Raw genomic sequence first — 13,289 nt, 5'->3', positions numbered from 1 at the left:
AGTTAACTCTAACGATGGCAGTACTGTGGATTTGGAGTGGGACCTGGTGAATTACAAAAGGGATCCAATGCTTTAAAAAGAGTACATCTGCTCTAGCCCCATTACCCCCCCGCACACACACTTTGCATGCCTTTTAACACAACCATGAAATCACATTAATTTCTCTAATGTGTGCAGTGCCATAAGTTACTTTTTAATCACTGTGATCAAAATATTGCTTAAAATTGAAGGCAGCTGCATTTGTTTCTGTCGGATATCATAATTGCAATTGTAAATTGGGAAATGTAATGTTTCCTGGTGCTGCAGTGAGTAATAGCTCTGAAATCATTATCGATAGGTAGATATAAATAAACCAGGAGATCTATAAAAATAAGCAAAAGCAAGTTAAAAGGGTAATTTGCAGATCAAACAGGAATAGTGGAATGGGAATGCAGAAAAATATTTCACTGCACAGTCAAAGTGTTCTTTAAATGTATTTGCACCATTACACAAAAAGGTAGGTAACAGAAAATTGCTCTACTAGAAAAATCGGAGTGGGGAATTAATGGGCAGGATGTATTTGCTGAGAATGTTGTTTTGTTTCTGTATTCACAGAAGAGAATGCAGTACCTCCCAACAAGAAGTTCAAGGGCTCAAACTGCTGCCCAACAGCCAAATAAGGCCACCAGAATCCTCCTGAGAACATTTGCCCTTTGGCTTGCCCTCTCCATGGATCTGATCTTGCAAAGTGTTTCTGGACACCTCAATCTCCCACTGCTCAGCACCTTGTCAGGTGGGATCTGCAGAGGGTGATAAGGAGAAAGCTGATCAGCCTCAGGTTTCTTTTGTTGGGGGGCAAAAACAAGCAGCAAGGTTTTTATTTAAAATACCAGGGAAGGTTTGAGTGAAAGGTGAGATGGTAGGATGAATGTGTGTGCCAGATTTCTGGTCCCTACTCCCAGTCCTTTGGGCTGAATCTCCAGCTGGCATAGAACTGGAATAGCCATCTCTATTCTACCTCTTCCTGACACTGCTTGGGTACATTGCACGTTCAGATCACCTTGCACGCTGGCAGTCCCTGGGTGCATAGAGGGATGGCATAAGTGAGACAGTCTAGCCCTTTGATCGAACAAAATTTCCTCCCAAATGTAGCATGAAATTCTGAACTCAGGTACGCTGGTATCAATCCAGAGTAACTCCACATAAAACAATGTAGTTGTTCCAGATTTGCACTAGTAGATGCATATTCTGGCTCTTAGTTCGAGGATAACCACAGAAATAATTTTAAAAAGCCCTGATTGTACCAATCCTAGATACCACCCATTCATGTGTCCTATAAAGGAAATGGGGGGGGAGGCGGGAATTAATGATGATTTACATGACAGTTTTGTAGGTGTTTTCTGTTTTTCAAGACCCAGGAACTGGAAAATGACCAACATCACGCCAGCATTTATCAGTAGACCATGAGATACAGCAGGAAATTACAGTCCAGCCCATTTAACATCAATACGTGGGGAAGGGTATTAGAAACAATTTTGTGGGATTTAGAAAGTGAACACTGTGAAAGGAATCATTTAATTGGGGATGCCAACATGGACTTATCAGGACGTGATCATCTGCTCAGCTACCTCATTCTGGAGCTTCAAATGCTGCTGCCACATTATTATTTCTTGAGTTCCACAGTGGAGATTGTTAACTAAGGCCATAAGGCCTGGGTGGATGGGTAGATAGATACCTGCCTGGGAAACAGGAAAGTGGCCAGCATTTTGACAATATACTGGAACATCTCCTGGTGGGAAGAAGCTACCAACGGAGCAGGTGACCCTGTGGCTTGTATTCATAATGTGAGCAAAAGGTTAGGATGCAGAGATCACACATGACATTGAAGTTAGCTGCTGGGGATAAAGTCAGAGTCCCAAAGAAACAGTGAGGAACAACTGAGGTCGAGATCCTCCAAGCCATCTACGGAAATGGGCACCCTGAATTAATGGGCCATAGACCTTCAAACCCACTGGGTAGCTTTGGAAACCCCAGTTTAAATATGTGGAACTGCTTTAAACGACTAGTTCGGATGATGGGGGAAAGGGAAGACAAGCTCAGAAAATGAACGGCTGTGAATATTTCAAATGCTAAAACTGCCAAGAGGGAGGAGAAATATATAGATTCATGAGGGGGAAGGCTATAAGGAAGGATAACGGGATGAAATTAAATAGTAAATTCCATCTGAAGATTGTATACACCCTCTCCCCCAACTGAACTATCTTCCACCTTCTCTCCCCAGGCAGAGGATCCCTGTTTTAAACTCTGGGGTCACTAATCCTCAGCTGGCGTAAAGTGGAGTCAATGGAGTTACATGGGTTGATACCAGCTGAGGATCTTTCCCTAGGACAGCATACAAGCTGTGGAGTGTTCTCCCAAGGGAAGCAGCACAAGTCCAGTCATTGAGAGCATTCAGAATTCACCCAGGTAAAGGACCAGTGACTGTACTGCAGGGAGTGATCCTGCATTGGCCCCCAAGGGATACACTAGGCAGGACTTACCAGTCTCTAATTTCTGTGATTCTATGGTCTGATTCATGGGGGAGGGTGTGAGAGAAGATGTGGCCTCCGTAAGAGAGGGCAGCATCAAACGAAGAGACCCAGGTCTCTGTGAGGGCCAGGAGCTGGACGGAGCGAGATAGGAAGAGGTCAAGGGGTAGCTGTGATCATTTTGGTGATGCCATGTGCATTCCAGAGACAGCAGGAGAAAGGGATGGGGATAGGCGTGAGGTTAGGGATGGTGGCACAAGGGATGGTGTGGGAGGTGAAGAGGATCGGGCCAGCCTCATCATGCTAATGAAATGCTTAGCTTACGCACGCTCTCTGGCCTCCTTCTGCTAAGCCAGGGTAGCTTGGTGGGTGCAGAACAGCATCTCATTTATGCAGGATCAGGGTCTCCTGTGCTGCTGGCCCTTTGTACCTTGCATGCAGCACTGCATTTTGGGGCTGGGCAGGACGTAATTCTGTGTGGCAGCTAAATACATCCCCATTTTCCCAGCACCAGGGAACATAAGACACACTGACCCTTCCCTCCCACCCATTCAGAGTGCTCCTCTGCCTCTTGGACAGGCAGAGATGCAGAGCTCTTGGAAGATGGAGAGACCTCTGGCACCCGATCCCGCCCTGCTCTGGCCTAGCAGGCCCCATGACTGTCTCCATGACAGGGCCTATGTGCGGAAGTCATGACAGGTGACGTGACCCCGTGCTGCAGAGCCCTTGCGCCGATCTCCACAATCCACAGCCCGAGACAGCTTAGACAAGAACGCCTACATCTGTTAATTCTTCCATCGGACTCTAATGGCCCTGCTTGTCCTGTCCAACATCACTCAGCCTGACTCCCTAATTACTGTAATTAGGGAGCGCAAGGGAAACCTGTGTGGTGCTCAGGAAGCGCCACGCTCAGGAAATGGATTCTCGCCATGGGCCACATCCATTAACAGGTCAGGACGCCTGTCGCTTCCATCTCCCGGTACAGACAGCGCTCTGACACCCCCAAACCCGGGAGGCGTGGCTGAGAGGCCTCGGACAGGCATATCGGCTGTGATGGACAGTTGCTGCCTCTCAGCTTCCAGCCATCACTTGCTTTTAAAGCAAAGTTCTGCCCCCAATGAAGGCCACTCTCTGTAACTGTAGTGGGGTGGACAACGTTGGCACGGCATGTAAAGGGAGCTCTCTGTATGCAAGGCAGCTCAGTGGGACCATGGAGGAGCAGAAGCTCCAGGAGTCCATGCTATCCAGTGACCTGCTTGGCCTAGGTCCCCTCACCCAAATACCCATCACAACTCTTCCACTGAATAACAGGATTGGGACAGTGCCCATGCAGGAGACAATTAGACTCAGTGGTCAATGGATCCACCACACTTAGAGAAGGGGCTTATTACCCCAGTTCCACACATGGAGGGACAGAGGGATGGAGTGAATTGCCCCAGGTCATGCAGCGAGTCTGAGGCAGAGCCTGATCCTCTGAGTGCCAGTCTCATGCCTAAACCTCAAGTCCATGTTTCCACTATTATATTTTTATGGCCTGTCCAATTCAGGCAAACCCATTCTAGCCAGAAGCCCATCTGCACATACTTCCCTCATGGGATTAACATGACAATCACCTACAATCTTCCCTGCAACATAACACATCTCACTACAAGCCTGTAGCAGCATCCATCTCCCTCACCCTTTGGAGGTTCACAGCAGCAGTTCTTTCCAGGCACAGCATCTGCCAGGAGCCTTGCAAAGACAAGAATCAACTTGGTTTGCACTTCAGTAGGTGCATGGCCCTGGGAACGTTCACATGAGCACTATACCTGACCCATCCCATTGCACCAGCGAAGTAGCTAATGCTCCGGCTCTGAGTTAATGAACCATAAATTCCAGCTTAATGAGTTTTATACTGAGGAGAATCATTAATGTAATTAGTACTGATGTGAAAATGATGTTGCTCGAGCCTGAATGAGGAGGGAGTATTTTTGGGGTGGGGGGGCTGGAGGAAGCGTTGTCTTCTCCGGCAGCATTTCAGGGATTCTATTCACCACGAGGAAGATGGCTCTGTATGTTCGTCGCAGATTTAACCTTGGCTCCCATCCTCCAAAAAGAATATAGAGAGTGGGAACGCAATGATAGAAAAGCAAAAGAGATCAGCCACCTCTGTTTGCCAGCTGAGATGTGGAATCTTTAATGTAGCACACTTTACCACTCTGTCCTTTAATTTGGAGCCCTTTTTTCTGATCCCTACACATAGCATGGTATCGTCTGGGCTCCTCTGTGTCTATTTTTTGCTCCTGCATGAAAAGCTTTCTCTAAAGGCAGCTGTTTCAGAGAGAAAATAACAGATCTTTGGCTTAAAAAAAATCTATCTATATATGAAATAAAGGGACCAGCAGGATATGCTCTGTGCTAGGATAAGGCTAATCAGAGCTTGGTAAGTGTTTGAGATGGAGGCTTGGAAAGGCACTCTGAGTGCTGACCCTGCTTGCAGATCTGATGGCGGAAAAGAAATAAGATGAACTGGAATGAATGGGGCTCCCATCACCTTTGTACAAGCAGCTGTCTTTACCCACCCCCCGCCCCCAGCCCCCAGTTGCCACAAGGCTCAGGGTCTGCAAAGTGTCTCTGCTGAACCTTGGTGTTCCTGGGGGTTTTAAACTCAGACGGTGTTTAAGGGACGGTGCCGAGGGTATTCTGTGTTATAGTGTTACACAGCAGCCGTTTTCAGTGGCTCTTCTCCTTCATTTAAAGTGAATGCATGCTAGTGATAGGTGCCGGACTGGAGTTCTGCAGGAGGAGCTATCAGTCAGCTCTCTCCGTCCTGCCCTGGAGTCACTCACTACCTGTAGTGTATTCATATTCCAGGTCCATCCCATCCTTGGTCCCTCTGCTGAGACTCATCAAGGGAAACTCCTTGGGCCCATGCCATTCTCTGCCATGTCCTGCTAGCCACTGGGCTGAGGCCCTAGCAACTCATCTCATGCAATCCAACAGAAGGCCACATGACAGCAGCCTAGGGTGAATTTTCACCAGTGGCCTAGAAGTGACAGGCTCTTTTGTACCATCCCCACCTCAAGCCTTTTGCTGTCTCCATCCCTGGGTGAATTGTTTCAAAGGACCAAGGTCTTTTTATTTATTTTTTTTAAGAGACGCTCTAGCCCCGGGCAATGTAGCTTTCCCATTAAAACAGGCCCTGGAGAGTTTTCATTTGCAGAGCTAGTGACTTGTGCTAAGAATTCCCTAGCTGCGTGTTGGTCAGACCCATTTGGTAGTGCACATACTAACAGTGTGCTAATTCCACGGTTAGCTGGGCCGGTCTCCAAAGCAAATCCACCTGTAAGGGCTTTCAGTGCACTAGTTCAGGCACCGTAACACGTGGACAGATGCTTAGACCCTTCCTTGAGATGCAGGGCTACCCTACTGAGCCATCTGGCTGTCAGGATCTTCACACCTTGCCTGCAGATGCAGGGTAATTGCTGCTAAGTTGCAATGGTAGGTATTTCTTGTTAACGCCAACCAGGTATTTGAGAGAGGTTGGACAGTCTAACTCATAGGAAGAGGGAACTCAGGCTTGGCCTGGAGGAGGTCCTGCTGAGAAATCCTAGCTGAAGCCAAGCTTGGGGAGAAAGCTTAGGCTGAAGTATGTTTGGTTGCTGTTATTACTATAACTATTGACATTACACTAGTGCCCAGGGGCCCCCAGTTAAAGATCAGACCTCTGTGGTGCCAGGTAGCTGGGGAAGTCCTATGGCCTGTGTCATGTGGGGGGTCAAACTAGATGATTGCAATGGTCCCTTCTGGCCTGGGAATCTGTGAATCTGGGAGTCACTACACAAACAAGCAAAACACGGGCAGCCCCTGTACCTCAGTGCTCACAATCTAGGGATATGGTGGGATGTAGCAGGAGGATGAAGGGAAGGGGGTGGAGGAAGTGGGAATACCATGCACAAAGTTGCAATCTCAGCTGTCATTTGAATGAGTGATAAAGCCAATCCCCAGGCAGGGGGAAGTTTATACATGCTGGACAGAGTCCAGACTCTATTAAGAACATAGGAATGTCCCTACTGGGTCAGACCAAAGGTCCATCTCGCCCAGTATCCTGTCTTCTGACAGTGGCCAATGCCAGGTGCCCCAGAGGGAATGAACAGAACAGGGAATCATCAAGTGATCCATCCCCTGTCGCCCATTCCCAGCTTCTGGCAAACAGAGGCTAGGAATACCATCCCCGCCCATCCTGGCTAATAGCCATTGATGGCCCTGTTCGGAGCAGGGCTGAGTCTCTGCTGCTCACAGGCATGGTACACCTTTACACACTCCCAGAAAGACTCAAAGAACTCCAAGCAGAAGAGCAGAGCATGCAGTCCTATTTGGTCACAGCCACCCACCCTGCGGCAATGAAGAGAGGGTTTGGCTGAACTGTCATTCAACTTGCTCTGCATTTCCACTCCTGGATTCATAGGTTATAAGGTCCGAAAAGACCAGTGTGGTCATCTGCTTCGTCCTCCAGCATAACCCCAGCCACAGGGCTTCCCTGAGTTCATTCCTGTTTGTACGAGACCAGAGCTGTTACTCTGGCTTTGCCCGCAGTACATGCCATACCACCCTAACTCATGCTGCGTCCCAAGGAGCGGGAACACAGCGGATGAGACTTGGCTACGTGCCCTGGAAAGGAACTGGACAACCTGTGGTGTTGCAAGTCTGCAAAGAGACCGGTTACTGGAGGAGTTATTGTAATGTCCCTGAAGGCTGCCCGTCAGAGGAATTTAATCTGACTGCGGACAATGGGCCCACCACATTCAGGAGCCCATTTCATCCCATCCACAGGGTTACTGTAACCAGATATTGGACTTCAAAGGAAAATACCCAGAACCGTGTCTTCTCTGCACCTCTGTCCTCCCTCCAATGCATTCTTTCTTTCTTGCTTTCTTTTTAATGGGGAATTCTACTGTGATGCCAGTTCCCCGCACACATCAGGCACTTGCTGGTTTCATATTAATCAGGGAAAGTCCCCCCACCAGTTGGTGTAGGTCATGTGCTCATGGCAGGGCCAGGGGATGTCTGGAGTGGCCGTGTCACTGGTAAGGGAATGGATCCTGGAAGTCCGTGCTTTTCTGCTCGCTTCGCCATGATGCCTGGGTGCATGTAATGACAGAGAAGCAGAGATGGAACAGTCCCCCCCTCTCCTTTCCCAGCCTCATGGATGGGGGCTCCAGCTTTCTCCCGATGTTCTCCAGGCAGCATGTCAGAACCAGACAGGGGCAGCCACGCAGAGCCAGGTGTGCTACATTCATCATCCCAAATAGCCCTGCTTCAGTGAACAAAGCCGCACAGCCACTCACCCACCCAGTGCACCTATTTGGTCCCTGGGGCAGGCGACACAAGTCCTCCTGCCTCAGAGACTCACAAAAAAGCTGGGGCTACAATGTGGCGAACTTGGTGGACCTTTCAGTTAGCCCTTCGGTGAGCAGGCCCCAGCTCAGAGGAAGGCAAGGAGACCTAGAGGGAGGCTCCCACAAAGAAAGAGAAACAGGGAAGACAAATGGGACAGAGGTGGCACCTTCTCACCACACCTTCCTCCTAGAAGGGACTTGAACATAATAACTCCCAGTCCTGTACAGAGATCTGTGCGGGGGTGTGATAAATAAAGGGGCAGGGAGCATCTCCCTTTGATGGGCACCCAGCCAGCCAGTTAGCTGTAAAATCCCTGTTGGTATCTGTTCTCTGCATGCTTTACCTGTAAAGGGTTAAAAAAGTCCCCCAGGTAAAGAAAAGGACACCTGACCGAAAGAGCCAATGGGAAGGCTAGAACTTTTTAAAATTGGGAAGGAAGCTTTCCCTTTGTGTCTGTGGTTGCTCTTTCTGGGGTGAAGAGATGGGGCAGCAGGAATGTAAGAAAATTAGAAATATTTAGAAAGATGTGATTAGGTTTATTTCTGTTTATTTTTTAAGGCTTTTGGACTCCTCTGTGCTAACCCCAGCTGCTTTTGTTTGCTTATAACCTTTAAGCTGAACCCCCAAGAGGCTATTTTGGGTGTTTAATTTTTGGAATTGCTCTTTTAAAATCTAGCAAAAGCCTACGTTCCAGATGTATTTTCTTCCTTTTTGTTTTTAGTAAAATTTACCTTTTTTAAGAGCAGGATTTGGATTGGTTTCAGAGTAGCAGTGTCCTAAGAGGTTTGTGCATATGCTGTTTGATTAGCTGGTGGCAACAGCTAATTTTCTTTGTTTTCTTCTCAGCTCTTCCCCAGAAGATACCCCACAGGGAGGAATTCCCAAGTGCTCCTTCCTGAGTTCAAGGAGGTTTTTGCATTTGGGTGGGGGCAGCGTTTACCAAGCCAAGGTCAGAGAAAAGCTGTAACCTTGGGAGTTTAATACAAGCCTGGAGTGGCCACTATTGATTTTTAGAATCCTTGCGGGCCATGCCCCCTTCTGCACTCGAAGTGCCAGAGTAGGGAATCAGCCCTGACAACGGGGGTGTGTGTGTAGAGGTGGGGAAGGGCTAAAGTGTAAAGCTTTAATTGTGCAGTGAACGAGGTGTGGTCAGAGGGCTGAGACCAAACACCCAACACCAGTTTCACAGTAAAGAGACCAGGGAAGCTGCTTGAACTCTTACATCACTTTTATTTAAGCTCTGTGGTCAGTCTGGTCCTCCAGAACAGCTCCATCAACCATCAGCCATCCCCGCAGCAGGTCTGGCATTTCACCCCCCCTGGACAGGAGACACAGCTTCACGTCTCGCATGAGGTAAGACACAGAAATAAAACACCGAAATCATCCACCCACCCGCCTGCCACTGGGACATGGGGGCTGCTGCCTCCCTCTCTCTCTCTCTCTCTCTCTGTGTATTCGCATTCAGCCACCTTTCCTGTTCAATCCAAGCAACCACCCTTTACCTCCCCCACTAAGGATGGCACTGCTGCAAGAACAGGTCCTTTGTCTAAGCAGCCTATGCCGAGGTGTGGGCTTATCCTAGCTGGAGAGAGACAACACTGTCTGACATTGCTGAAGCTGGACCACTGCCTCTGAAAGGTCAAGACTTGGGCATGGGAGGAAAAGAAGTATGATCCCTTTGCTTTGGGGCTGGGGAAGATAGAAGATCTATGGGACAATATATTTGAACCCATGAATACAGAGGAGCAAAATGAGGGCCTGGATCAAAACCATCCATGGATTTGGCTTTGTGGAACCAAAACCCGATCAAGTCAACCTCCCCCTCCATTTCCCGATAGGTTTTTACACATCTCCACATGGGGGTCGTGAAGGAATCTGGCGATACCACCAGACCTTCTGCTGCAGCACACACAGAAGGGCCTTCTTTGTTTAGTGTGTCAAGAATAGGGGAGAAGGTAGAAAAGGCAGAGAGAGATCAAATGTTCCTAAGTTTAAAACATGCACTGGATAAATCAGGCAGCTGGTTTCAGAGGCTGAATTTCTGTCTCACTCTTTCTTTCTGGGGAGCTTAGAAATCCTTTCGCTTTGCTGAAAAGCAAAGATCTCTGTGTCTCCTCTTTATGGACAGCTCGAGTTCAAATTTGTCCAAGGCAACTGGACTTTCTTTGAGCTGCCATGCGACACTACAGTCTGCCTACATGTTGTCCCCTCACCCATCATAGTACCGTCCTCTCCCAAAGACTGCAGAAGAAATCTCTAGCTACAGAGATGTCCGCTGCCCCCCTCCCCTCCCACATACAGTCCTTTCATGTAATATAATTCTTATGCACCTCAAGAGTTGACCATGTTGCTTTTGTTCTGCCTCTCATCTATGTGCCCAGATCTGGGGTGAACGTGGAAACAGGCTTCCCACTTTAATTCCTGCTAGCCTGGAGATGCCCCCTTTCTTTAGGAAGGGAGTCGGAGGGAATGTCCCTTGCCCATGTGTTCTTGTAGGTCAGCGGTGTGAGGTTGCATCTCTCTCCAGGACGCAAAGACCCCAGGGGTTTTCTGCCACCACATCTCCTTCTCTAATGGGTGGACTAAAGGCAGATTGGTAGAGGAGGCCAAAGTACATTCCCATCACCAGCGTGGGTGGCAGGGAACTGGACAGTGATGGCAGTAGGTCTTAGTTCAGAGCAAACCCAACTCCGTGGCTGCCAAACATTACCACATGGCACGTTAAGAGGAAAGAGCGAGAGAGAGAGAGAGAGAGGTCAAGCTTTTGAGTGGAGGCAAGTGGCACTTTGAGCTCGTTCGTGAAGGGAAGTGAATTGGCCAGTTCTCTGGGCAGAGGAGGCCGATCAAGGAAGTGTGAACCCAAACAGGGCCAAAGGATCCAAACCCTCAAAGATGGAAGGGAAGGGATTTCAAAGGCCCTGTGTCTATAATTAGGGGGCCCATTGGCCCTTCTGACAATGGGAGAGTTCCATGCGCTAGGTGCTACCATGGGCTGCCCCGCCTGCTCCGTGGGCCAGCTAGAGGGGCTGCATGCTTTGGGATGGCGGTAGGCCTGGAAGAGCTGGTGCCCTCTTCCCTGATCTCTAGAGACAGCCAACCTGGTCAGCACAAAGCAACAAAGCCATTCAGTCCAACAGAACCCACCCCAACCCCAACCAGCTCTTCCATTTCCCTCTGCAGAGGGGAATGATGTCATCGCTCCAGGCGGCCATGCTGTTTTCCCAAAACAGGATGTGGCAATGTGCACAGGGAAAGGGCAGAGCTAGGTTTTATGGGGCAGTCCCAGGAGGCGTGGGCGGAGCCTGGTTCCCTCATGGCACATTATTTCCTAATGGAAGCAATCTCTCTCTCTCTCTCTCCATATTTTAGCCTGCAGGAAATATATGAGGTAGTGCGGACACAGACGTGCTTCTGTGTGAGTCAGGGAGTTGGGGGACAAGCAGGATGAGCTCAGAGACAAACCTCTGGGGTGGGAGCAAAGAAAGTACATAGAGTGACCTTTGCCTTTAGAATCAAATATACAAAAATAAAAGTGACCCAGTCTATTTGCGAAGGCAGGAGCTCGGCTGACAGTGTCTGATGTGTTATTTCCCCCATGGGGCATCTTTAATACTGTGGTGGTTTCCTTTGCATTTGTGCAAGGAGCATTGGATACTGGTTTGGTGTTGGAGAACCAGGCAGATAGCTGGGGGTGCCTGGCTCACATGTCCTTGTGGATCAGCAGTGCGAGTTGTGTATGTCTCCAGGATGCAAAAGATCCATCCCAAAATTAAGAAAAATAAGAGTCTGTTAACTGAAGACATGTCCCCTTGTGCATAACTGTCCATTCTGTGTCTCTCCCATGCTGTACCTGGGTGGAAAAGGTTAGAAATATCCCTGAAGCCAACTATTCTCCAAGACTTTATTCCTCTTGTTCCTCTTCTTCTTCTTTTCTTTTTTTCTAATACAAGTGAACAAGGAGGTGACGTGGAGATGAATTCTCTTATCTAAAACACTTGGTGGTTGCAGGAACTTACACTTTCATATACACACACACGCACACACTCCAAATATCAAAAAATTCACAGTCCAAAACTAAGACGATTTAAAAAAAGTTAAAAGGCCAAATTCTGTGTTGGCTTTTATCCTTCATTAAGAGCAAGAAGATTACCTGAAATTCTGATTTGTTTTCTATGTTCTGCCTGAGTTCACTTTAAAATTCCAATCAACAGGTGTACAGACGGACCTGGGGTGAGCTTTAGACTTTTGGAAAAGAAAATTATGGCGTGTATATCTACGTATTTTTCCTAATTAGAGATTCTTTTTCTTTTGGTTTCAGGTTACATGATAGAAAGTTCTAGGAAGATGTTCTAGAATCCATTGTCTTTCCTGTGCCCAAATTCTGTTCCTACACCCTCTGGGTTGGGAAGAGTCAATGCAAGAAGTTGGGAGTGGGGAAAAATACAACGTCTCTTCTGCTCTGGGGCTGGTTCTGAGCCTTTTTCATTCCAAACGTCCCATCGTTACATTTGGTTCAGAAATCTTTACCCTTTGCTCTTTGAACAGGGCTCCCGGTCCCAAACGGTATTTTCAAACGAGAGAGTTGCAGACTCAGACCCGGGCCCTGGCTGGGAAGTTTCAATGTAGTACAGAGATCATTTTGTTTGGAAGTAAAAGTAGAGTTGGGAATTTTAGACATGGTGTAACAAGGTTTGTGAAGGAATCCGCTCCAGGATCCTCTTGTGTAAATGGTGTAAAAATTGACACTACGGAACACAGACACTTGAGTGGGTCTGGGACATTCCATCCAACAGAGGGCAGTGGTACACCCACCCAGCCACCCACTGACACACACACGCATGCACATAGCCAGCTTGCTACTGGAGGGTGGTGGGGCCAAAATTAGAAAAAAGATGCAGTCAGTGTATGACACATAGATGAAGGTAGAGAGTTCCCTTGAGCGCTAATGAGCAGGTGGATACTTAACCGAATCGTGTCAATTACAATTGCACCAAAATTTAAAAACAGAAAAACGCAGACAAAATTCTCAATGGCTGGGGAGAAATCAAAGGCCTTGGTTAATATGTGAAAGGTCGGGAGATGTGAAGAACTGGCTTCTTTGCTTTTGCTTGACTGTGTGCTGTTGTTTTAAACATACTGTTCCTTAGGACAGATGTACGGCGCCCGGGAACCTGGTGGTGGGCAGCAAAAGGAGATATCAGCACGGTGAGGATACAGATCTTCTGGGAGATACGATAAGGGGTTATAGACACTGGGTATTTTCTCCAGATATTGATCTTCAGGTGAGCAACAGCAGGTCAGGTGATCACTCGCATCCGGTATCTCTGAGTGACACTTTCCAAAGTTCTGGGAGAAGAGACAAAGTCAGTGAATAGAATCTTGGAGCTAGACTGCAGTAACAGG

At 48.1% G+C, this 13,289-nt stretch overlaps 1 protein-coding gene and 1 long non-coding RNA gene across 6 annotated transcripts in view; one reads left to right on the top strand and one right to left on the bottom strand.

Moving 5' to 3' along the window:
• The first annotated feature begins 8,175 nt into the window (after window positions 1–8,175).
• Window positions 8,176–13,085, top strand: LOC122463542. Of its 2 annotated transcripts, none has more exons than XR_006287002.1 (3): window positions 8,176–8,383; window positions 9,125–9,239; window positions 13,034–13,085. It is a non-coding gene; the product is annotated as an uncharacterized LOC122463542 (long non-coding RNA). The 2 variants fall into 2 exon arrangements; XR_006287001.1 differs by lacking the exon at window positions 13,034–13,085 and adding an exon at window positions 12,205–12,337.
• NECTIN1 (nectin cell adhesion molecule 1) overlaps window positions 9,097–13,289 on the bottom strand; it is a 154,324-nt gene continuing 150,131 nt past the window's right edge. For 2 of the 4 annotated variants that reach the window (XM_037882258.2, XM_037882256.2), the window contains one exon: window positions 9,097–13,232. In XM_037882258.2, the coding sequence (XP_037738186.1) occupies window positions 13,184–13,232 (49 nt within the window). In that variant the 3' untranslated portion in view covers window positions 9,097–13,183. The remainder of the gene's footprint in view (window positions 13,233–13,289) is intronic. The other 2 variants (XM_037882259.2, XR_006287000.1) reach the window with 2 other exon arrangements.

Source organism: Chelonia mydas, chromosome 22 (genome assembly GCF_015237465.2).
Source record: "Chelonia mydas isolate rCheMyd1 chromosome 22, rCheMyd1.pri.v2, whole genome shotgun sequence".
Lineage (NCBI taxonomy): Eukaryota > Metazoa > Chordata > Testudines > Cheloniidae > Chelonia > Chelonia mydas.
Note: the sequence above shows the minus strand (reverse complement) of the source record. Positions and strands in the feature narration are given on the sequence as shown.